A 24,817-nucleotide genomic window follows, 5' to 3' on the forward strand; every position below is an offset into this window, starting at 1 on the left:
AAAAATGTCATAATATAGTAAGGCATCAAAAAATATGAAAAAATGTCATGATATAGTAAGGTGTCAAAAAATGTGAAAAAAAGTCATAGTATAGTAAGGTGTCAAAAAATGTGAAAAAAAAGTCATAGTATAGTAAGGTGTCAAAAAATGAGGAAATGTCATAGTATAGTAAGGCGTGAAAAAATGTCATGATAGAGTATGGTGTCAAAAAATGTGAAAAAATGTCATGATATATTTAGGCATCAAAAAATGTGGAAAAAAGTCATAATATAGTAAGGTGTCAAAAAATGTGAAAAAATCTCATGATATAGTATGGTGTCAAAAAAGTGAGAAAATGTCATAGTATAGTAAGGTGTCAAAAAATGTGAAAAAAAGTCATAGTATAGTAAGGTGTCAAAAAATGTGAGGAAATGTCATAGTATAGTAAGGCATGAAAAAATGTCATGATAGAGTATGGTGTCAAAAAATGTGAGAAAATGTCATAGTATAGTAAGGTGTCAAAAAATGTGAAAAAAAGTCATAGTATAGTAAGGTGTCAAAAAATGTAAAAAAAAAAAAAAAAAAAAGTCATAGTATAGTAAGGCGTGAAAAATGTCATAATATAGTAAGGCATCAAAAAATATGAAAAAATGTCATGATATAGTAAGGTGTCAAAAAATGTGAAAAAAAGTCATAGTATAGTAAGGTGTCAAAAAATGTGAAAAAAAGTCATAGTATAGTAAGGTGTCAAAAAATGAGGAAATGTCATAGTATAGTAAGGCGTGAAAAAATGTCATGATAGAGTATGGTGTCAAAAAATGTGAAAAAATGTCATGATATATTTAGGCATCAAAAAATGTGGAAAAAAGTCATAATATAGTAAGGTGTCAAAAAATGTGAAAAAATCTCATGATATAGTATGGTGTCAAAAAAGTGAGAAAATGTCATAGTATAGTAAGGTGTCAAAAAATGTGAAAAAAAGTCATAGTATAGTAAGGTGTCAAAAAATGTGAAAAAAAGTCATAGTATAGTAAGGTGTCAAAAAATGAGGAAATGTCATAGTATAGTAAGGCGTGAAAAAATGTCATGATAGAGTATGGTGTCAAAAAATGTGAGAAAATGTCATAGTATAGTAAGGTGTCAAAAAATGTGAAAAAAAGTCATAGTATAGTAAGGTGTCAAAAAATGTGAGAAAATGTCATGGTATAGTAAGGCATGAAAAAATGTCATGATATATTTAGGCATCAAAAAATGTGAAAAAAAGTCATAGTATAGTAAGGTGTCAAAAAATGTGAGGAAATGTCATAGTATAGTAAGGCATGAAAAAATGTCATGATAGAGTATGGTGTCAAAAAATGTGAGAAAATGTCATAGTATAGTAAGGTGTCAAAAAATGTGAAAAAAAGTCATAGTATAGTAAGGTGTCAAAAAATGTGAGAAAATGTCATAGTATAGTAAGGCATGAAAAAATGTCATGATATATTTAGGCATCAAAAAATGTGGAAAAAAGTCATGGTATAGTAAGGCGTGAGAAACTTGTGAAAAAATGTCATGATAGAGTATGGTGTCAAAAAATGTGAGAAAATGTCATAGTATAGTAAGGCATGAAAAAATGTCATGATATATTTAGGCATCAAAAAATGTGGAAAAAAGTCATGGTATAGTAAGGCGTGAAAAACTTGTGAAAAAATGTCATGATAGAGTATGGCGTCAAAAAAAAAAAAAAATAAATAAAAAAAAGGTTATAATATAGTTAGGCATCAAAAATGGTCAAAAAATGTTATAGTATAGTAAGGCATGAAGAAATGTAATGATATATTTAGGCATCAAAAAATGTGGAAAAATGTCATGATAGAGTATGATGTCAAAAACTGGCAAAAAATGTCCTAAATAGTAATGTGTCAAAAAATGTCATGTACAATATGGTGTCAAAAACCATGAAAAATGTCAGAGTATAGTCCGGCATCAAAAATGGTCAAAAAAGTGTAGTACGGTGTTAAAAACCATCATAAAATGTCATATTATTGTATGGTGTCAAAAACGGTCAAAAAAATGTCATAGTATGGCATCAAAGACAGGCAAGAAATGTCATAGTATAGTGTCAAATGTCAATATAGTATGTCATAAAAATATTTTGGTTTTCTTGTCTCTGCAGGAGGAGAAGACGACAGCAGCTGAAGACCTGAAGTGGATGAAAGAAAACAAAAGTGTTACAAAGCTGTTAATTAGATAAAAGACTCCCACCATCTAACTGCTGTAAACAGTGCTAGTTTCCTGATTTTCAAGTGAACACTGTTTTTCTCTACCACCTGTAATGTAGTCATGGGCACATTTTCCAAAGACTTTATAAAGTACCTTTGAGAACATTCAACAACTTATGATACAACTGTTTATTAACTGTATCACAAAGATGCTTCATAGACGTGTTTATCTTTGGAAAATGTGCAACACAACTACATTAACCCTAACTCTAACCAGCTCTAACAGTTGTTTTCTTGTGGTCAAATATCTGTCATTATCTTGTCTGGAATAAAATTGTCTAAAAAAGTGTCTTTATAAACTTTTGAGTTGCATTTCTCTATTTTCTAACTGAAGTTATAAAAATCATTTTATTCCATTTTTAATTTTCAGACCTATTTTACTTATTTAAACTTTTTGAAAATATATTTCTTTAGGTTTTATATTTGACTTTTAAAAGGTTTTACACTCATTGTTCAGACATATATTGCTATTTGTTCCAAACAAGAGGTTCCTCAGTGTCAAACTGCAGCTGAGATAACTGAGATAATGACTGAGTCAGACTGAAAAGAATAAACTAACACTGACCTTCTGGAAATGTCTTCACGTCTCTGTCTCTTCTCTCTGTGCTTTAGTGGTTGTTGAATCCTGTGGAGAAAAATGCAACAAACATTACATACATCAAAATAAAAGCAGAGTTTCTGGGTACTGAACTTCAAACTTTCAAAAGATAGAGAAGTAAAAGACACTTAAAAAAAACAACTAGTTTGTGGACCAACTGGTTCTGGAATAATCAGAATTTAGAGTCAAATTTGCTTTATACACAAAGACAGAAGAAGCTCCTCTGATATTCTCCTGATATTCACACAACAGCAGTGGATGGAAATGTTTTTTCTCCAAAGTCAGTTAAAGTTTGAACTGAATTTGGTTGATAGAAGCCAAAATGAAGCGAAATGATGATTGTACCTGGATTGTAATGTGACTCTGAACTGAATAAGTTCTTCACATTTTTATGATTTAGTGTTCTAATGAGAAAGATATTGAACGTGTTAAATATTTATGATCGAAAATGTGGGGAGTATACTGAGGAAAGCTGAGCACGCACTCCTTGGATTGTCACATGGAACGGCAGTAGACAATCAGGAAGCAAACTGACTGAAGACAGAAACACAACAAGACATCATTGTCTGCCATGTTTGAGAGTCCAGGCTCTGGTTGCTGGTGGTGAATCTGTTAGTGTGTGGTGTGCTGTGTTGGTGTTTACGTTGCACATTACACAATATAAGAACAAAACTTGTGCGTGTGTGGTCTCTCACATTTTCTAAATCAGGTAAGATTTTAAAAATCTTTTAGTCTGTGCCAGGCTTAAGAGGGCAAGGGAGAGAGAAAGAGACAGAGAGAGGGAGAGAGTGAGCTGATGATTAAATTTGTCATTTTCTTTGAACTGTACATTCATGAACTATGTAAATAAACTTTAATAATAGTGAAGTCTTTTTGTGACAAACTATTCAGACTTCAGATCAAATACTGAAGATATTTAGTCAGTGCTCTGTGTTGATCAGCTTATGTAAAGGTGTTTGTGAATTACCTGCAGGCCTCAGTCCTGGTCTCAAAGAACTTCGCTGTATGAAGACTCTGTGATCATGGATGAAGTGGGGACACCTGGAGGAAAAAAAAGAAACATACAGAAGAAAATGATCAGTACACTATGATCTATTATACAACAAGTAGTTCCGACTAAGCAATCTGATTGGTCGACAAGACATTTAGAATGTGCTCAAATCATCATCGTCATGAACTGACTTGACTGGATGTAGTCTGAAGTACAGTATCTGTGGTTGTTTTAACCAAGATTATGCTGCAAGATACAAATACATTTTACGTTCCCTGTTACAGGTTAACCTGCAATTCAGCAAATTTCCAGTTTATTCACATTAATTAATTCCTGTTAATTTCCATGGAAAGTTTCCAACTTTGAAAATTCACAGAATTTTGCAACCTTAGATATTTTAAATTATACTTCAGTCCACAGACAGAAAATTAACTCAGAACTATTTTGAGTTTTTAAAAATGATTACAACTAGTACTATTTTCTGACAATTTATAGACACAATTAATTAGTTGTTATTATATTATAATACTAAACTCATTAAATACCAAGGATTTTAAAAAATAGCACTGTTACTAACATTAATAATTCAGCTCGTCAACACATTTTTTCAGACTGGGTAAATCTTTAGGACACATACCTTTACGTTTAAGGTGAGAGCTGGTTTTTCTGTCCAGGCCGCAGCAGCTGACTAAACCTGGAAAACACAAATACAATGCCTGAAAAACAAATAAGTTCATTAATAAAGAATAGTTCACCTCCAAAATTTGAACAGTGTAGAAGAGTAGGGATAGACTGATTATCGGCGCAGATATTTGGCATTTTGGCGCATATTGGCATCTGCCTTTTTTGAAAATCCGAGAGCCGATAAGAGATCAATTTAAAACTGGGTTATTTTGGCTCTGATGCTTTTTATTAGAATTTTAAAACAAATATGTCAATTGTCTAAGATAAAAAAAAACTTTAACATGCTGCAAATCTGAAAAGCTATTTAATAAACGTATTCTTAAAGACATTTAAAGGAAGTTAAGTGTTGGAATTTGTATTATTCAAAATTATGATGCCAATATTTTCACTTTTACTGCAAATGAATATCGGCTCCAAATATCGGTTATTGGCCTCCCTGACTACTAATAATGGTATCGGCCCTGAAAAACCATATTGGTCTATGTCTAGTAGAGAAGCCTACTCGAAGCCAGGGTGCATCCAGGATTTGGTATCAACAAAGAGCTGGACCCATATGCTACCAAGAGGCACATAAGATCACCACAGTCATGTCAAGGTGTTTCGGGTTTGAATTAGGATAAGGCAGAGGTGAGATTTGGGGTAAGACTAGCACAAGGCTCAGGTATAGGCTTGAAAGGAAAGCGTTGGGCATAGGAGTTAGGATATTAGTCATAATTTAAACCTTTGAACTGTAATAATATTGTTCCTAAATTCAAAACTAAATATACATTTACCATTTCAATTCTTGCTTTTTGTTTCTGTGTACTGGTTACAGGTTTGCAGGTGAAACACACAGACTTTCAGTCTGTTGTTCATATGCTCTTTTCTCTGTGGAGTTTAGTGTCCACACTACAAAGCAAGAGGAAGTTAATCTGCAGCTGTGTGCTGGAGACAAAGTGCTCTGCCTTCTCAGTGATGTTACACCAGACAGGAGCCAAGTGGACTACTTCCACATCCAGGCACAGCTTCATGTTGTGGATGCTGAGTGTTGTAACTTCATGGGGTGGGACTATACTGACATTTTTGTTGAATGGATATGGAATTTTGTTAGTTGTTGCAAGTTGTTACACATTGAAGTGGTAAATCGAAAATCGTGAGTCCGAATCTTATTTGAGATTGTAGATCTTGAAGTCCTTCCAGGAGTAAATTTTGAGGTCATACAAACAAATGCAAATAGTCAAAGGCTAGAAAAAATATCAAGTTGATAAACTTATGTATAAAAATAGAGTGAGGACTGCGAGTTCAAATCTTGACACCGACAGCAAATTTTGAAGCCCTGCACTCAAATGCAAACAGTCAAAGGCTATAGAAACATTAGAAAGAAGCAAAACTGACTGAGAAACATTAAATGATGGCAGTATGGAGTATAGATCGAGTAAAGTTGCACTTTCAGATGTCTGTCGATCTATTTTACAGAGACGTATGACACATGTTGTCAGTGTCCTGTCCAGCCTCTCTCTCTCTCTCTCTCTCTCTCTCTCTCTCTCTCTCTGTGTGTATGTGTGTCTGTGTCCGTGCCAACGATACAGTATCGCTCATCCCTACTCTTAATTCCCATAAAACAATTTAACAGGGCACAACACATTTGTTTACACACTGTAGACGAATCAACTATTATGGAGAAAACAGCCAACAATAAGAGAGTTGACACGGTTGGACAAGATGGAGTGGTGGAGTCATGGGGTCATTGAAAAACTGTAATTATCTTCTATTTGAAATACTAATTTAGCCAACAGTGGCACTTCTCACAACTTATATATCAAATTCATTGTGGGAAAACCTGAACAGCTGCTCTGTATGTGTTCAGGTGTAACTGACAGACAGCTTGTATCTGGAAATCAAAACTATCGTGTTGCACATACAGAACGAGGAGATCAAATAAATTAGATCAACGTTTGAAGAGATAACTAGAAGAGGCAATTGATCTTTGAATAAAAACTGAGCACTTTACATTGAAATTTAACTATGAGTTTTATACCTTTGACATACTCCGTTCCAAGTAAGGCTCCCGTGTGTGGCCACTTGGAATCCAGATCACTTTCCAGACAGGAGAACCCATCAGCTTCTCACTGTCTTCTGGCTTGTGCTTCATGTCATCCATAACTGTAAACAGTACACAGAAACAAAAAGGCAACATTATTGTGGTTCAAAGGTTTACATTTATGTGGACATGATTGTACCTGTCAGTTGATTCAATCAATCAATCGAACATGCTATTTTTATAAATAAAATCGAAATATCTTGACATGACTGTGGTGATCTTGTGTGTCTCTTGATAGCATATGGCCTTAATCAGACTCTTGAACGGTGCAGACGGTTAGTCATCTTTGTTGAGTTGAATTCTGGATGCACCCTTAAAATATTGACTATTATCCTAATCCCTGTGCATACCCCTACCTTGTAAGCCTATACCGGACATATATACCCCAAATCTCACCCTCATCCTAACTGAAACCCTAAATAATCTTGATAATAAGTAGGTCTTGTGTACCTCTTGGTAGCATGTGGCAGAGAATCCAGACGTTCCTGTATCGATACTTTAAATAAGCAGAATGCATTTTCCATCACTGCTAAGAACGTACTGTGTGTAATTTAATGTGTTATTGTGTACATGTACATTGTGTATATATAATAATACTATTCATTTACCGTGTCGATCGTGAAATATCTGATGTTCTCCGCCGACTCAGTGAGACCCAGCAGGACTTCTCGTTGATAACGCTTCCTCGTTCCTCTTCTTCTTCCTGAGTTTCCGGCAGACTAGATGCGTCGCGGCACGTTGCTGCCTCTCACAGGTTGCGATCAGATTGCAAATCGGAGTGATTCTATTTCCAAAATTTTAATCTTATTGAAACCCCACTGAATCTCCAGGCTGCTCAAAATAGCAACAGCTCCACCTCTAACTTGCTGCACCATTTGTGTTGTAAGAGCTGCTCATGAGGTGTAGTGGGGATTTTTACTTCCTCGAGATGTTTAGTAATGTACATTTGAAAAAAGTGATGTCATTGTTTCACATTGTCTTTTGAAAAATATCTAAAGTGTGAAGCAGAAGTTCAGAGATGCAACATTTGTAAAACATTGTACTTGCAACACATATATAATCCCTCAGTAAAAAGTACAATTTGGTTGAAGATGTTTATTATCTAGATGATGTTGCTTGTTGGTCATTGGCCCTATTTTTACAGAACAGCTGGAGCAACATGTTCCTGTATGTGTGGTTCAGGAAAAAATACATGACAGGGTCCAGTACACCACTGACACAGGTAAGTGCAGACGTGATCTGATTGGCTCTTCTCAGTGACTCATGGGTTGCTGCAGTCACATTGCCACGATTGTGAATTACAATATAGATAACCCGACTCACATGGTAGGGTACAAATGCAAGAAGGAAGTTTATCACAATGAGAATGATCATCTTTATGGCTTTGTCTTTCATGGGTCGTTTTTCTTGTTGTTTGAGTGTCCTTAGTTTCAACACAATCAGTAAATAGGAAACCACAATTGTGGTGAGGGGAATAACAAATGCCACAACAGTAGAGACCAAAGCTGTGTGAGATGTCTTTTCTAAGTACAGCTTGATGCAGATGCCAGTTGAGTTGTTGGTCACATTCTTTTTAGAAAAAAGCATAGGACTCATAGACACAATAACTGTCACCCAAAGAATGCCAACAGCTATATTTGCATATTTAACCCTCCGAACTGACTGTGCTTTTATGGGTAGAACCACTGCCAGAGTCTGTCCAGGCTGATCAGGCTCATTAAGTAGAGGCTGCAGTACATGTTTAGGTAAAAGAGGAAGCCTGATAGTTGACAGATGACATGTCCAAACGGCCAGTGGCTATCAGACAGGTGGTAAACCATACGCATTGGTAAAATGAGGATGTACGAAATGTCTGCTACAGAAAGGTGCCTCAGGAAGACCACTGATGGAGACTTGCTGTCCTGGCGGAAGAAGGCCCACAGCGCCAAAGCATTCCCAGGCACAGCGATGATGAACATCAGGATGTAAAATGTAGAAAAGACAATGTTCTCTTGGTGGGAGTCACTGCCATAGAAGCCCTGTCTCTCCTCCTCAGAGATATTCATAAGTGATGTGTAATGGATCATCCTGGTACAGTAACATAATAGAGACAAATAACCTGTTATGATGATTGACATCAATCAAAGCCTGCAGTCATATGATCTTTTGATGATTCATCAAATCATACAAACAACTGCAAGAACACAAGGTGTGCATGTGACAAAAAGATGACTTGAATAATATCAACCCACACACAACATCATATGTAAATTAGGCTTATTAGAAACAGGAAGTTTCTTTGTAAGGCTTCATAGCAACCAGTGTTGTTGAACGAAAACGAAAACAAAAGATTAAATACAGATAAGAGCTTTAAAAAGAAATGTTTATCGATTTTTAAAGTTAGGTCAAGGAATATACATGTCACATGTAAATTATATTCATAATATAAATAACACATTTCTGTATCAAGTGGGATACATTTGTATTTAAATAAAATGTTGACAAATGTGTTTTCCCCTCTTTTATTGCAAACAATATCTGAGTTGTAACTCACAATAACTTATGTATAATAATAACACTGATATGGTCAACTGCAAAATCTACCATTAATATCTCACAACTCTTGCAATCCTAAGCAAGATTGTAAAAAAAAAAAAAAATGTAATCATTTGTTATATTCTTACCTGTAGTTGAAGAGGCACAGAATGCAGAATTCTACTATATATTTAGGATAAGTGGAAATCACTAGAGTGACAGGAAACAGGTGAAGTATGAGTGAGAACTGATCGTTTGTGTGGTGCCTCTCTGCTTTTATATGTATAGACACATGCACACATACATGCACGCGCTCAGACTGAATCACACAGGAAACCAGAGGCAGGAAAACTAAGACCTCGAAGCCCAATGCCTTACAAGCATGCAAGTCTTTATTTTGCTACTCCACAACAGTTTATCTTTACCACATTGCTCCTTTATAGTATGATTTAAAGCTTTACAAAAAGGAGGAGAAAACCAAATATTTACAAAATCTATCTGTGCAAACATAACTCTTCTTTTACACCACTCTCCTAAAGTATTTGAAAGGCATGCATACAAATAAACTTTGGTATGTTAACAAAACTACTTATTTTCTTAGTAGAAGCATCTATGTACACGTGGTAGAACTGATTCATTACTTTGTTTTTAGTACAGTTTACATTTAGACAACAATACATGTTAACTTAACAAACCAAGACCAGCAGTGCAAACACTGCGGGCAACACTTCAGTCACACCAAGAGAGTGCCCTAAAGTTCCCCTAAATCTTGTGACCAGGTTAGGCTTGAAGTGAGTCATTGAACAACAACTTTGGCAAAGAGGCACACTAAAATGAAAACTTATATTTCTGATGAAACCAGTTTTACACATTTGTCAAAGAAATTGGCAGTTCATACGGGTGAAAATGAGGAAATATTTTCAGAAAACAGAAGTTCATAATAAATGAAATTTTAAACTGTCTGTATACACTGTTGTATACATTCATAAAAGGCATTTACATGACTGTTCAATGTCTGGCAACACAAGAAATATAGAAGATTAAATATACTATGGTTATCTCTGGTTTAAAAATAAAACACATTTTTACATGGTACTTTGTGATTGTACATCAACTCTATATTCCCTATTCATAGCTACAGCAAGAAAAATAGATTTTCAACACCATGAAAGCTTTCCACTTCAACTACAAAGTGGTAAGACTAAATTGTTTTTAATTCCATTGTAAAATCTTTTATGTAAGCATCTGGTACACCTTCAAGAGAGAATGAAAATCCAAGTATTATCCAAAAGTTGAAAATGCAACTCAAAGGAGATAAAAACAAAGGTGTGAGAATGCCAGTGTCAAATAAAACATGAATTGGGGGAGTGCATCACTTAATACTTAAAACTTTAAAAAACAGAAGAAAACAAACCAAAACTATATAAAATAAAACATGACCAAGTCTACTTGCTATGCAGTAAAGCCAAAGAGGCGGTAATGGGGCTAAGTAGTGTCCTTAGCTGCTGTGGCTGTTGGGATGCAGGATTTGCCACTGCTGCCGTTGTGGGACCTGTAGCTGGTGAAGCTGGGGGTGTGTATGGTGCGGATGCTCTTTCCACCTGGGCCCAAAGGTGTGGGCGACAGAGGGGAGGGGGAGGAGGAGGAGGATGAGGAGGAGGAGGAGAATGAAGAGGAGGAGGAGGAGTGCACTCGACCATTCTGAGTCTGCGAGGAGAACGAGAGAGCTTTACCTGTGTGCTGTGAGGGTGTGGGGAGTTTGAGGGATCCGTTAGACAGGGAGGGGATGTGGGAGGAGGGGAGGGAACCAGAACGTGGAGTGTGAGAGGACAGGATAGAGGACTTTGTCAAAGAAGAAGAGGAGGAGGAAGGGTTAATAGGATTAGTAGCATCTGAGTTTTGTGCAGACTGGGAGCTGCCTTTAGTAGAGCTAGGATAAAAAGCAGGGATTTTAGAGATGGGTATAGTAGGGGAAGTAGTTTTATGATCCCCTCCCACTCTTTTAGCACTTCCGTTAGCCTGCAAACAGAGATGCCAAAACAGATACTGGTTGTCAAAATAGAAATCTGGTCAAATAATACATATAAAAGGCAAGATGATGTTAAATCAAACTACAAGTTATACACATAGAAACACACTATGACTGCACAAACATTAATATTGCTAAGACACAACTAAAAGACACCAAAAACAACATATATAGAAGCTGTTTTGACTAGGTTGCATGAGAGGTGAGACACACTGAACTAAGAGACATGTTACCAAGAAATAGAACACTGCAAAGGTTAGACAGTGCAATGGCAGACAAGAGGGGCATCTCTACAGACTGCCTGTGAGTTAGAGGAGTTGTTAGGTTTTTGTGAGGGGGCTGTGGGGGAGAATTCAGAAGGCGTAGGTGCTGCATAGGAGGGCTGGTGAAAATTAGATAACAGGGTTATGAGTTTCAAGAGTGAAGAGCAGACAGGGAAAATGTGGGCCAGTATTCCACTGAAACTGACGGTGCAAGATGGTGAGTTGTGCCGGGGTCTCGAGGGTGAGGAAGTATGTCACAGTGAGGTTAAGAAGTTATGCAGTAATGTTGGGTTTGAGCAGAGGTGCATTGTGAGAAGGGAGGAGCATAGCCAAAAAGTCAAGTTAGGTTTGTATTTTAACATAGCCATAAGCATCCTGGGATTTGGCAACACTGTTAAGGAACTCAACTGTGATGGGAACTGGAGATGTGATGACAACTCAGATGAGGAGAGGATAGGATTCCACTTTTCTTTGCCATTTGTCCTTTTTTTTGTTAAGTCACCAACACAGTGAAAACCATGAGCAGTGTGGACATGCAGAAGCATACAGTACAGTGATGTTATGGGGTAACAGTCAAAAGTCAAACATGCCTTCTTGTCAGAGCAGACTCGAGAGAAACATTAACAGATCCACAGTCGTGCCACCATGGCAACTTTTTTTTTTTCAAAACACTTGAAATCACAGCTTTGGTAGTCTTTTTCCCCTTATAATACATGCCTCATGTTTTCGATCCCTATATGTTTGTTTCCTCTAGTCTCTGGTAAGGCCCTACAGTAAAACTACCTGTCGGAACTGCCTCTGAGCGTCCTGCAGTTTTTGCTGTTTTCCTGCTTTGTCAGTAGTACTCGGCGACTGCCTGGACTTCGCAGACAAAGGGACGGGCATCCGACTAGTAGGGGAAGCGACACTGGTGTTCTGCAAGGGGATCCAAACGAAAAACAAAACAAGAAATAAAACAAAAGAAAGAAAAAAAACACACACCACATAGGAAGTATGAAAAATCAAGGCACTACCAGGTAAAAAAAAACTGTTAATTCAACACCTCAACAATCAACACCAGTGAAAGATCATGCACCCAGTAGGACCATAAACCTTAAAGCCAATATACAAGTACACTGTACATGCAATCAAGAATAAGGAAAATATCAGAGCTCAATCATCATTAGAGTGTCTTTGATGATGAATTTGCCACTTGCTGAAAGCCTTAGAGTTTTAGCAATGAAACTCTGAGGAAGAAATATGGTAGTCAGGAACCCAACAAAATGCCACCCCCAATCATGTCACCATGATTTCACAGAGGGAGAAAGCCACGGGGGACATTTCCGACATTTCTAAGCACCTGTGGAGTGGATTAATGATTCTGTAATTTCAGTGGTTAGGGTTGGAGTGAAGGTAGTTTGGAAACTGAAAAAGAAGGACCCAAAGCCTCCCAGAGCAACAAGAGCTAGAGAGAGACCTGTTGTATGGTGCTGGGGGCACTGGGGACAGTGGTAGTGGTGGAAGCGGTGGTAGTGGTAGTAGTAGGGACGACTACAGGGCGAGGAAGGAGCTGAGGTTTAGTCTTCTTCTGCAAGGAATTTTTGCTGGGTACCTTAGGGCCTGACCCTCTGGAGGTAGGGAGAGAGGAAGACCTCTTCAGCCCCACTCCTTCTGAGCTTTTCCCATTCCCTGCTTTAGCCTCCTCCACAGAGACTGGCTCCTCAGGGGAGCGTGGTCCCATCTCACTAATTGTAGTCTCCAGCTGTTTGATGGTCTGCTCTAGGCTGTCCAGTGTCTTGTAGGTGTTCTTCCGGATCTCATCTGTCCTGCAGAGGGATTCGGAGCTCTGCCTCTTCAGCACAGCCGAACTTGTCTTGGGGGAGTCTGCTAAAGATTTTGAACGCACAATCTCAAATCTCTTTGCTTCCTTGTGCTGCCTGATAGTACCATCTGATTCCTCCTCGTCTTCATACACAACAACCTGTAGAGTCTTCTTGCCTGACTTGGTGCCTGTGCGGATCGCCTGGGTCAGAGCTGCTAGCTGTTTCTTGGGAAACCTAAACTTGAACTTCTTCTTACTGTCCTGCTTGACGTCTCCATTGGACTCTAAGTTTATTCCACTGTCTGTTAGTTCAGATATCGAAGACGAAGACGAGGATGATAAGCTGGCATGGTCAGCAGAGCCCTGTGCAGAGCTGGCTTTTTTGCCATCAACCATTTCAGTCCCTCCAGCTTTTACCTGCAGCCCACCATTCCGCTCTGTGTCCGACTCCTCACTCTCCTCCTCGATGCGCTCTTCTGCTAGCATCCTATCCAGTTCCTCCTCACATTCAAATATGGTGGACAGGCGCTTGTAAGCTGAACGGATGTCCATGGGCTCATCAAAAATGATGATGACAGGCTTCTTGTTGAAGCCATTATCCTGTGGCTCAGTGGGACTTGCTGCTGTGCTCCCTCGGTTTGCAGCGCCACCTACAGTAACTGTCTGGACTGTTCCTTTCTTGGCATTGACCAGTTCCTGGTACTCACCACAAGACAGGGCCTGAACCTTGGTGTTAGTGATCATAAATGCAATGTTGTCTGGGGGTGGAGGTGCCTCTTCCCCAGGCAAATCAGGACTAAGACTAGCCCCCTCATCCTCATCCACACAGTTAGCTTTAGGTGGCTCACTGTCCTCACTAGGAGCCTTATTAGTTGGAGCAACAGAACTTTTAGGCACCTCTTTTAATGTACTTGTTGTGGCTTCCACAGGCTCAGGTATTATATTCTTACTGGAAGAAACTTGCTCCTGGATGATTTTACTTTTCTTTTCAGTGTTAATTTTGTTGAGCATTTTTCCCCTCTCCATTTCTGCCCTGGTTTTCAGTGATTCAGAGCGTTTAACTTGCTTCTTTGGCAGTTTGAATCCATTCAGTCCCACAGGCTTAGGAGATATAGGTGGTGGTGTTATAGGTGGGGGAGATTTGGGTGGTGGAGACTGTGGCTGCTGCTGCTGCTGTTCCTGGCTTGGAGAATTGTCATTAACATTGACATTTGACACCTGTGTTGGAGGCTGTGTGGGCTCTTGGTGTTCGGGGGTTTCCTCTGTCCCTGATGGGGGTGGATGATCTTTGGGAATCTGGCCAGTCACATAGTATATGACCTGTGATTGTGAAATTAAATCAGATAGTCAGTATTTAAAAATGTCCAGACTCTAGAATATACAATAAATATACATGAATATGGTGTCGATAATTAAAAGGCATACATACCCCTTGGCTCTGTCGCATGGTAGTGTTCCCGTTTTCATCTGTGTCTGGATCTTTATCCTCTCGAATGGGCTCTGAGCTCTGCTAGGACAGTGTGTGAGGGAATAATATTACTGTGCAACTGGTGTGCCAGGTTGCTGTGTATTAACTGTAAATACATGACTGCGGTAGCATCCACGGTGTCAAAACTGCAGTGGGCAATTATCTTGGACAAGATAACAGCAGAATATTTACAGGATGGACTGCTCAGTAGGCCAGTTTCATAACGTATGACATCACTTTTATATGCTGTTCCGATATAAATGCTCTATATTAGAATGCATGCAGGGCAAATAAATACATTTAACTTTTCAGAAGCTAAGACTATAAGCTGCTTTTTTTAAAACATCAACGAAGTTATTCAAGATTAAACCCTGCCTGTCTGCCTTTCTTTTTTTGCATGTGCCAAAATTGACAATACTGCATTTCAGTTTTGTTTATTTCTAGTGTCTCTGTCTCTCTTCCTTGTTCTTAAAGATCTTCCTCTTTACCTTTAATAAACAGTGTTTCCTGTGTTTCCGATGATATGCTCTGCTGATACGCAAATTACTTCTCACGCTACTTACACATCAGAAATGTGGGCTACATTCTCTGCAAAATTTGTTGTTATTTACATTGGCTACTAACTTCTTACCACTCACAGTATATCTTTAATTAGTTTTCTGAGAGCTGGTACTTACACATCATGTTTTAAAATTTTGGCTGTGAACTAGTCAAACTTGAAAGCACTTGAATATACTGTCCTATTTGTTAGATTAAAAAAACATATAAAATGTATGTATTGTTTAACCTAAATGTCAAAATATTAAAGGGATGTGCTGGTTATTTATGTGTAAAGCTGGGGAAGCAAATTGAGGTCAAGTTGTGCAAAGACAAAGAGAAACAGAAAAGTAATTCTCAGAAAAGTATAAGTGAGGAAGAGGAGCATGCAAAGTGGCCAGACTGACCTCTAGTGAACCAAGTCTGCAAAAACAGGTTGTGTCTACAAAGTGAGTATTAACTATGTTGTTTCTCTCAATTGTCAATTAATTAAGAAATATTTGTTGATTTTGTATGAAGACATGTCATTAAAGAAAGACACAAGACGATTTAATTGCCTGTAGAATACAGTGCCGAGGTTCTTTATTGATTTGGAGAAAAAGACAAGTGATAATTAAATCAGTGGCAAAACACATCATTGTCTGGTCCAGACACACAAAAGACACAGCATCTTTTCAGAGGCTTCATTTTATGCAGACTTAATCCTGGAAATTCAAGCTGTGATATCCGGCAGAATCAAAAGAGGGAAAGAAAATGAGGCAGCAAGGAAAAGGAGCTTTTTTGGAGGCAGCTGTTACAAGTTTCTCTCGAGCCAAAGCAAGGGTGCAAAGGTTGTAGAAAGGTTAAGATACAGCCATCGAGTGTATCAGACAGTTGGCAGAGGCAGGCAGTTAGGTGGGCAGCTGCACGGCGATATATATTTTACCTTTTTCTCTTTGAGGGGCAATAATGCCCCTGGTCTTAGTTCTTTGATTTGTGGTTCAATTCGAGGGGTGGGCTCTACCAAATTTTTCGCCCCTACATCCTTAACTGTGCACTTCTGGAAAACCTGAGGAGTGGAGAAGAGTGAGGGGGAGATGGGGGACAAGGATTTTGAGGAGGGAAGGAGTTTGAGTATCGTCACCACGGCCACATCTATAAAACCCCACACGTGACAAAATCATATTCCAAATCAAACTCTTTTGGCAGCTGTCAGTGACCGTCCTTTGCCACTTCTGAGGAAATCAGCGACTATGGGAAGAACTGATAGGCAACCCACTCCCACAATGCAGAATGCAGCAGAATCATGGACAGACCCAGTGTGTGTTTGTTCATGTGTTTGAAGGAGTGTTTGTGGAAGTGCATGAGTGTGCATCTAACCTGGAGCTCTGCCATGATCTTGTCCCCTTCATCCTCCTCTTCTCTGGTAACTGAAGCAGTAACAGGGGGAGGGGTAGCAGGCTTCGGCTTGGTCTCCGGTGGAACCTTGGCAGGCTTGGGTTGGGGAGTGGGAGGTTGGACCTCCTCTTCACCCTCCTGAAAGAAGTGATGGATTATTCAAAGGTTAAGGTAATTGTAGAGTCAACTTCAACAAAAAGCTGGGGAGTTAAATGAGAAGACTGATGACGCTCTCAAGAATGAAAACATGAAAAAAAAAAAAAAACGTGTATGATGCCAAATAAGATCTCTAGCTGCAGCTGCTGTTTGATGACATTTCAAAAGACAGCCTCCTTCCATACTAACCTGAGCCGACACAGACCCCTTCCTGCTTGTGTAGACCACCTCACCAGAGCGCGTTGTGGTCATGCCTGAGCTCGAGGTGGGGTAGGTCTTCCTCGGAGGAGGCGGCGGTGGGGATTTGCTTGACTTCTCAGACCCCTGCTTGGTAAGACTATCAGTAGGCGCCGGCTTGGTGGCAGTCTTGGAGGATCTCTCCAGCACAGGCTTGGCTGGTTTCTCCATCGAAGGCTTCAGAAGTTTCTCAGGCCCCTTTTTCACTGTTTTGTCAGAGTTGGGCTCAGGCTGGAGGTCTCCTGTCACACAAATCAATTAAGTTTTATATGAAGATACTTTAAAGTCTGTTCATATTGTAAAAAAGGTGAAATATGTCCATATTTGTGTCATTTATTAACATTTGTGTTAAAAACTGTACCTGTAGGTGACTCCGCAAGATTGTGGACGTCAGCTTGTTCAGCATTGGCAGCAGGCGGCAGTGCTGGATTCTCTTCTACCTCCAGACTGGGAATGCCCTTCATCATGTTGGCCTGGGCCTCTTGGAGGATCTTCTCAAACTCTTTTCCATCGTAATGACCCATGTTCTGCCTCCTCTCTTCCCACTCCTTCTCCGCTGCCTACATGTTACAGAGAAGAACAAAGAAAGAAAGAAAAATCCAAATAGATTTTCTGATTCTAAGAAGAGCAAAGGAATGTTATTCCTAAGACAACAAAAAAGTACAGGTGTATAAAATAAAGCAGTTCAGGGTAAACAAGTTGATATTTACAGAATGGCAATGAGAGTGGCTGATTATCACCACGGCTTTACTGTTTTGAATAAAAATAAATCAAGACCATATGGTCCTGGTCAGATAACTAAACATACCTCTATGGACATAGCTCTGTTTTTGCTTTTGTCCTGACTGGTCTGCAGTTCCTCTATGACAAGATCCTGGTTGCCATTATTCACTGGGTTCCCCTGTGTCTTCTTATGACGAGCGGGACTTGGTGGATCTGAGGACGCACCCTTAGGAGATTCACGGCCCTGACTCTTGCTCAGGTTGGGACTGGGAGCCTGATTGGGGCTGGGGGTGAGTGGGGGGCTGGGCTGAGCGGTCAAGGCTGCAGACTGCTGGGACTGCTGCATGAGAACCGGGGAGCTCTGGACATGATGGATGACCACCGGGGAGGAAGGCATCACCTCTGATCTGATGGTGGAGCTCTGCAGCTCAAGTGTGGCTGAGGTGGAGGTAGGCTGGACTGAGACTGGAAGAGCCTCTGCAGGAGCCTCTGATGCAACAGCTGAAGGGCTGTTATCCACTGGGATATTAGCAGAAGGATCAGACCCCTTCTGGGAACCCTCAGTGGCATGTCTACAGAAAGGAGGGAAAGAGTATGAATTACAAACCATGCAGAAAACACTGGTTAAAAAAAAAATTACATTCTCACTACACTCAGTCACTCCTTTATAAATTATGTCAATATTTTTAAAACAATACCCAGTACTGACAGAAATCAATCCTCCAACCAAAATGAGTATTTATGGTTTTGTTGATTTCTCATCCAGACAGAAAATAGAAACCCTATAATAAAGCTGACAAATAATGCTGATTAATACTGACACGTGGGGTAAAAACACCACCAACAGATATGATGCAACGTCTTATGGTTTGGCAACCAACCACGATTCTGATAAAAGGCAAGAGAGTCATGGGGGGGGTGGGAGCAAGGAAGAAAAGTCTAGAGTGAGTTTGGTATCTGTGACATATTAAAATGGAAATGAGGTGCTGCAGTGTCCACCAAATTAATTCACTTATCGGTTCAGTGAAGGTGATGGAAGTAAATCAAGCTGGACGCCATACTCCTCTGTCCACACGGACTGACCCCTTTGATGGGATGAGGACTGGCTTGCCAGTATAATCAAATAGTACAATCTCCCACATCACAGACCCTGTGAGTGGCTCTGCAGAGTGCTTTTGTTTCATCTTCAATTCCCCAATCTCTCGCCCTCAGCTGCCATACCCAAGCAGCCTCCTCTCCTGATCCCTACTTTATCTCCTTTGACATTTTTTTCCTCTCATTTTTTTCCTCTACCTTCTCAGACTGCTGAGTGTATCAGTTAGGCTCTTGACCCTTTTCAGCATGCTGTCCAGTTTATGAGGCTCCTCCTTCAGAAACTTGACAGCTTCCACTTCCACCCTGAGCACAGCCCGCATCCTGGTTTGTAGGGCTGGGAACTCCCCTATTGAAATACACAAAAAGGAACATGCATGGAAAAACCTCAGAAAAACATATAGACTGTTAAGACTCAACAATTCATATTCATAACATTTACATGGTTACTAGCTCATTAAGGCATTGTGACCCACCATGGCTATTCAGTAGAATACATTATAAACAATTAAATAATTGCAAGATAATGTAGTAGTTTTTATATATATACACACACTGAACGATAGTGCCAGTTTGGAACAGAAGGTTGTATACAGTACTTTTTTCCAGTAGTAACTGTATTTTTTGCTGTCTTACCTTTGAGCCCTGCCAGAGATTCTCCCACCTTCCTCAGAGTCACCGCTCCCTCTTCCACATCCTTTAGGGTGACCACTCTGTGTGTCGCTGCTGAGTCCCTCTGCAGAGAGCCTACATACTGCTCCAACTCACTGCAGAAACAAAGAAAGAATGCACCAAAGCAAGGACAAAGAATTTAGAGTCAGCTGGTCAGTACAAAGACTCTGGTATTTCGACAATGGATAGAATATCTAATGACTGACACTTCCCCCCACATGAAATGAATAATTATTAATTATATCCAGAGAATAAAACATTTGAATTCCACTTAAGGTACTGCTTTGTTTGTAATATACTGGCATTTATATACTGGGGCACATTTTTAATGTGGGAAAAAGAGACAGATAGAGAGATATTTACGCAACTATCCAATTTTATTTACTCCTTACAAACACCAGGGGGCAGGACACAATCATTTATCTTAAAGATCATACAGTGATACTGATTGGGCAAAGGTGAGAGCAGACTTAGGAATATGATCTGTAGAAAAAAAGAGTGAGAAAATGATATCACATATAAAATATGTAAAAGGATTAACACTGACAATAAACCTTTCCACTGTATACTGCACTTTCCTGACTAAATCAGACTGCTTAGACAAGATTGGAGTGGATCTCTTCTCAAAACCACAAGTGTTTACACACTGAATGAGAGGTTATTGGTGACAGAGCATTTCCTCACACAGAAAACATATTATGCTGCTTCACAGCCATCCTGGTGCTCGAGAAAAACTGGCTACTCCGAGGGGAAATGTGCAGAATGATAACATTGTGTGCAGTGTGGGATTGCATGTGAGGAACTAAAATGGTGTTTCATTGTGGCCAGGTACCCTTGAGAAACACTCTTTTATACAAGTCCCCTTAAGGGAGTGGGAAAGGCAAAAGGGAGGCTGTGTGTTAAATGCCCTGCTATGTCAAGGCCTGTTGGTAATAGGAATGATGATGGGAAATTCCAGCTGGAGGACAAAGAAAACAGATTTCCCTTTTTTTTTTAAAATCAAGCCTCCCACAGACAAAAACGGATACAGTATGTCTCCATAAAGGACATCTCTGTGTGTCAGAGTAAAAGAGCCAGACTTCTAATGAAGTACTTAAGATAGCATTTGCTTAAGGAATCATCATGGGGTTTTCATTTTGTCTTTCATACGTTGTAAACTACCGAAACTTACAATGTAGGATACCAAAAATTATGACTTAGGATGATAATAGTTTGAAATACGTTAGCTGTTGAGATGAAACCTGACTCACAAGTAAGTTTGTGGCACTCTGCTTTGTATTTTTGCTCTGAGGAAGCTGTGTCACCACCATTAATACTGTCCACTGACAATGACAAACCATCCTATTTAACACTCCTGGTACCAATTTGTTTTCTTTCTTTATTCAAGTCTTCCTGTCCTTGGATTACTAGCAAGCTATTTCACATAGTAACAGCTGAAAGCAGAAAGCCACAGAAAGTTTTGTTGCCACAGAGTTATAAAATGTTACAAAAATATGCCATTACACGTCATGATAGATTTAGTTTTCCTCTTGAGGGGGTCAGTGGTTTTCACACCACATTCTCCCCCCTGATTTTAAAGCCAACAAGCCCTAATTACCTCAGACTTATTTAAAGTGCCAGCAGCCATGTTTTGCCAACTCACAACTGCCTAGATACCAAGGTTAACTGGGAGCTTAATCTACCTACTTCTGCCTGTTCATTTCCCGGTCTCCATGATCTGCTGTCATTGTGTTTATTGGGGAATATGTTTGCCACTGTCTAGCAAGACAACACTTTTTGACCTTGCCTGTAAACATGCAAATAAAAAGGATTCAATTACTGCTCCCTGTTGGCAGTGATGCTGCAAGTGAATTAAAATAAGAGCAGGGTTGTGGGTAATTACTCCACAGTTAGGTCCATTGTTCTAGACTGCTGTCTCTCAGAGGCAGGCTCTGCTTGCCTGTATAAACCTGTGGGGCTGTAATTTGGAGGGCGTTGGCTTGTCAAAGAGTTTAGCTCAGGTGAGCAGATAAAAATGAAGCCTTTTGGGGATTTCCTATAAATGAAGGCACCTTGACTAAAGCTGCATGGGTGTGTGCTGTACCAGCTCTAATACTTGTCCGAGACTCTCATGAAAGGAGTTAAAGCCACTAACAATAAACAGTCAATAATGAATGCAAACAACCGTGTCTATCCATTAAAACATAATGCCTGTTATGGAAGTATATCAGTAAATTTTGAAAAGCCTTACCCAAGTTGTGTAAGGACACGCTCCTCCAGTCCCAAGTACTTGTGCCTGTCCTCCTCCACCAAAGCTCTCTGTCTCTGGACTGGGTCCTCCAGACGCCGCATGGCCTCTGCAAGTTTAACACTGATTTCCTGCTCTGCCCGCTTCAGCTGAACCCGTAATGCCTCTTGGTTCTGGAGCTGAGGGGAAACAAACAGTGGAATGAGAGAGATATTGCAGGACCCCGGACTAGCAGAGCAACATACAGAGCTTTTAAAATGTCATTGTGCATGTCAAGTGTCATGTGTGCACACAGGTGGATATCTGAACAGACATTTTAACTTAATTAAAAGGAGGGAAAGGTCTTGCCTGCAGCTGTCTCATCTGATGGAGTTGCATCCTGAGGTCAGAAACATTCTTCCTGAACTGCAGGAGGTTGACTTTGAGAGGAACTGAGGCCTTGTCTGGTGGGGCTGCACTGCTTTTGGGAGCCAAGACTGGGGAACCACCTGGACCAGGGAAAAAAACCACAAAGTTTAAGTTCATTTCCTGGAAAATATGACCCAAGTAATACACCCAACAAGAATATGTTAATTCATATGTACATGCTGAAACCTCAAGAACACTTTGGAGACATCTCAGTTCATAACAGCTCTTATGGTTACACTAAAGTAGAAATTACACCTAGCATTATTGGCAGGCACGTTGAAAAAGTAAAAAGCTAATTCTCCCCTTGGAGGCAGTAGAGTGAGTTGTTCTTTTCCAAACCCTCAGTCCGTCATCCTGTCTGACTTTACTCTACAAATTACCGGTTAGACTGTACATGTCTGTATACACATTTTCCCCGGGAACACACTGGTCTTACTTAATGCTCATAATGTTTAAAGATGACTGCCTGAACTCTCTGCGCTATCCTTTCCTCTGAACAATAAGTACAGATATACTGACACTCATATTGGCTGCGCGTCTGAAATGTCTGTCAACTGATTTCAGCATTTGAGTCATCACTAGAGATGAGAAGGAGGTTGAAACCATAGAAACCGGGGGAACTAATATTTGTGGTTTGGGAGTCCCAACAACAGGCCTAAGAACAAACTTTAACAGTTTTGTTTGGGATTATTTTATTGGCTGAAAAAAGTTCCAAGGTCTGAAAAGACATATTCATGTTGACTTTTTTAAATGTTATTTTTCAGATCTGTGAGAATAAACTTTCATTCACCTTCATTGTAGTGGGTTTGAGGCTATGAGTTTTGGGTTTGATCTCAAGACATGGGAAAATGAAAATGGCTAAATACCACTAACGAGAAAATATTTGTTCTGTGTTTTGGGAGAACCAGTCCTTTAACATCACACATGTGGGGTCCATTAAAGAAAGCAGTTTCTGCTTGTGAGTAACATAATAAGTCGGTGAATGTTCAGCGTACTATCTAAGCTCTCTTAACACAGAGACTCACCCTCTGCTGATGCAGTAAAAAACAAGCTTTTGTCTTCATAATCCCAAAACTCTACTTGCTTTGCACATACTACCTAACAGCTGCCTGAACCTGAAGTACAGGTTACATTGTACACTGCTGGTTGCTTTTGGGCCTTGGGGACAAAGTGTCCATCAAAAGAAGCGCAGGCCATGTGGTGACAATGAAGAAGTATTTGAGGGATGGCAAAAAAACAACACTGCCACTGATTTCTCATGTTTGATGTAGAGGCAGTCTGGTGAGATCAGAGAACCCTGAAACTTTTCTGATGGTTTGAACATTTGCTCAAGCGCAACATGACAAGTAAATCCCTCTGAACGCCTCACATGAAATTTGTCATGAGACATGAAATTAACTCTCAAGACCCATAAATTGTGTTAGTGTTTTCTCTCTGCTACTGGTGAGTTTGCAGATCTTTTTTTATCAAACCTAGATCTAGCCACAGACTGCTGCAGAGCAGAGATTGAATCACTGAATCATCTTGGCAGGCTTGAGAAGTAATAGCATCTTGTTTTAAGAAGTGCTTTGAGGGGGTTTGTGTTAGCTCTGCTGGTTCTTGTCTCTTAACTCCTATTAAACTGGATGTACGGGGGAAAGGATTGTGAGGAAATATGAACCGATGACAAGCAAAGAAGCCTGACTTTGTTTTCCCTCCCTCCAACACTGCTCATTGCAGACTGTTGACTGACACTGATGTGTGGGCTTGTCTGCACAAGACATTATGGCGCTTAAACTCTTGTTAAAAAAAAGGTAATGAAATTGCACAGAATAACAGTGATACTAACCTGAACTATGTGCACTGTGGACTGGAGATGATGTCTTTGGTGGTCTCTCACTGTTGCCAGAGAAAAATTCATAAGAGCTGGATTTCGGTAGCGGAAAAACTGTATTTTTGTGCACTTTAGATTTACAAGTTAGTATTAGTAAGAACAAACACATTACAACAAAGTATGGTGGGAAAAGACTGACAAACCAGAGAGGTTAAAATGATGTTAATGATGTTAACAAGCTTCTTAAGTGTTGGCACAGAAACATACAAATTCACTGCAGTCACAGACCCTTTAGACTAACTGTCAAGCAAACATTAACACAAGGTCTCCACAGAGAAGACTGAAATGCAAAGAGTTGAAATGCAGCCAGATAAACCATACACAGTGGCCATTTATCTAGAGAGCAAATGATTTCAATATCAGATTCACAGTCAAACCTATTTCCTCTTCACCAGATGCTATAGTGTTTGATATGGCCATTATAGAAGGGATACTTTATCTTCCCTACTGTGGCTAGATAGCCAGACTTTTTATTTGAAGCTCAGTTTCCCCTGATGCCTCACTCTGTCCTATACTGTGATTGCTTACCTTAGAGGCTCCTTGGTGCCACTAGTGTTTGGCCCCTTTAAAAGTGCATGCTGAACAAGACCAGTCAAGCTGGCAATCTGTTGCTCCATAGCCTTCATTCGCTCTCTGCAGAAACATCAGAAAATTCTCCTTTCAACACTGAGGCCTATTGGATATCACAGCTGCCACGAGAGCAAACATTCGCTCAGAATGAAAATGGGAGGTCTATAACAGACAAATCAATTGTTTTTTAATTGCCTGACCATGAATCTTTTTGTTATTTCGTGGATTACACAGTAGAGATTTTTTTGCAATTGATTAGCAATTATGTCCTGAGTAA

The 24,817-nt window shown here is 39.6% G+C and overlaps 2 protein-coding genes and 2 long non-coding RNA genes across 66 annotated transcripts in view; 1 reads left to right on the forward strand and 3 right to left on the reverse strand.

The window, feature by feature from the left end:
• The window catches only part of LOC127139246 (uncharacterized), an 11,720-nt gene extending 8,901 nt beyond the window's left edge, over positions 1 to 2,819 (forward strand). For 20 of the 50 annotated variants that reach the window (XR_007809360.1, XR_007809387.1, XR_007809370.1 and 17 more), the window contains 6 exons: positions 61 to 213; positions 328 to 532; positions 648 to 723; positions 864 to 1,324; positions 1,401 to 1,758; positions 1,964 to 2,819. This is a non-coding gene — a long non-coding RNA (uncharacterized LOC127139246). The other 30 variants (XR_007809406.1, XR_007809398.1, XR_007809393.1 and 27 more) reach the window with 27 other exon arrangements.
• LOC108896277 (uncharacterized) lies at positions 2,077 to 7,293 on the reverse strand. The gene is made up of 6 exons (XR_001963096.2): positions 7,202 to 7,293; positions 6,531 to 6,655; positions 4,467 to 4,523; positions 3,806 to 3,879; positions 2,806 to 2,865; positions 2,077 to 2,161 (listed from the first exon to the last, which is right to left on the reverse strand). It is a non-coding gene; the product is annotated as an uncharacterized LOC108896277 (long non-coding RNA).
• Positions 7,294 to 7,673: 380 nt separating this feature from the next.
• Positions 7,674 to 9,342, reverse strand: si:dkey-96n2.3 (uracil nucleotide/cysteinyl leukotriene receptor). Its single transcript, XM_018695332.2, is given in 3 exon segments — positions 7,674 to 8,287; positions 8,290 to 8,660; positions 9,257 to 9,342. Coding segments are annotated over 2 exon segments (966 nt in total). The 5' UTR covers position 8,660; positions 9,257 to 9,342; the 3' UTR covers positions 7,674 to 7,691.
• A 124-nt stretch (positions 9,343 to 9,466) lies between these two features.
• The window catches only part of si:ch211-285f17.1 (sickle tail protein homolog), an 84,561-nt gene continuing 69,210 nt past the window's right edge, over positions 9,467 to 24,817 (reverse strand). For 6 of the 14 annotated variants that reach the window (XM_018695316.2, XM_018695319.2, XM_018695325.2 and 3 more), the window contains 15 exons: positions 24,499 to 24,603; positions 23,926 to 23,975; positions 22,038 to 22,177; positions 21,693 to 21,868; positions 19,427 to 19,557; positions 18,992 to 19,139; positions 17,784 to 18,270; positions 17,337 to 17,535; positions 16,928 to 17,217; positions 16,565 to 16,720; positions 16,131 to 16,253; positions 14,630 to 14,710; positions 12,856 to 14,520; positions 12,183 to 12,314; positions 9,467 to 11,126 (listed from right to left, as the gene is read on the reverse strand). In XM_018695316.2, the coding sequence (XP_018550832.1) occupies positions 10,593 to 11,126; positions 12,183 to 12,314; positions 12,856 to 14,520; positions 14,630 to 14,710; positions 16,131 to 16,253; positions 16,565 to 16,720; positions 16,928 to 17,217; positions 17,337 to 17,535; positions 17,784 to 18,270; positions 18,992 to 19,139; positions 19,427 to 19,557; positions 21,693 to 21,868; positions 22,038 to 22,177; positions 23,926 to 23,975; positions 24,499 to 24,603 (4,417 nt within the window). In that variant the 3' untranslated portion in view covers positions 9,467 to 10,592. The remainder of the gene's footprint in view (positions 11,127 to 12,182; positions 12,315 to 12,855; positions 14,521 to 14,629; positions 14,711 to 16,130; positions 16,254 to 16,564; positions 16,721 to 16,927; positions 17,218 to 17,336; positions 17,536 to 17,783; positions 18,271 to 18,991; positions 19,140 to 19,426; positions 19,558 to 21,692; positions 21,869 to 22,037; positions 22,178 to 23,925; positions 23,976 to 24,498; positions 24,604 to 24,817) is intronic. The other 8 variants (XM_018695330.2, XM_018695331.2, XM_018695318.2 and 5 more) reach the window with 7 other exon arrangements.

The sequence above is a fragment of the Lates calcarifer genome, linkage group LG24 (assembly GCF_001640805.2).
Source record: "Lates calcarifer isolate ASB-BC8 linkage group LG24, TLL_Latcal_v3, whole genome shotgun sequence".
Classification (NCBI taxonomy): domain Eukaryota; kingdom Metazoa; phylum Chordata; class Actinopteri; family Centropomidae; genus Lates; species Lates calcarifer.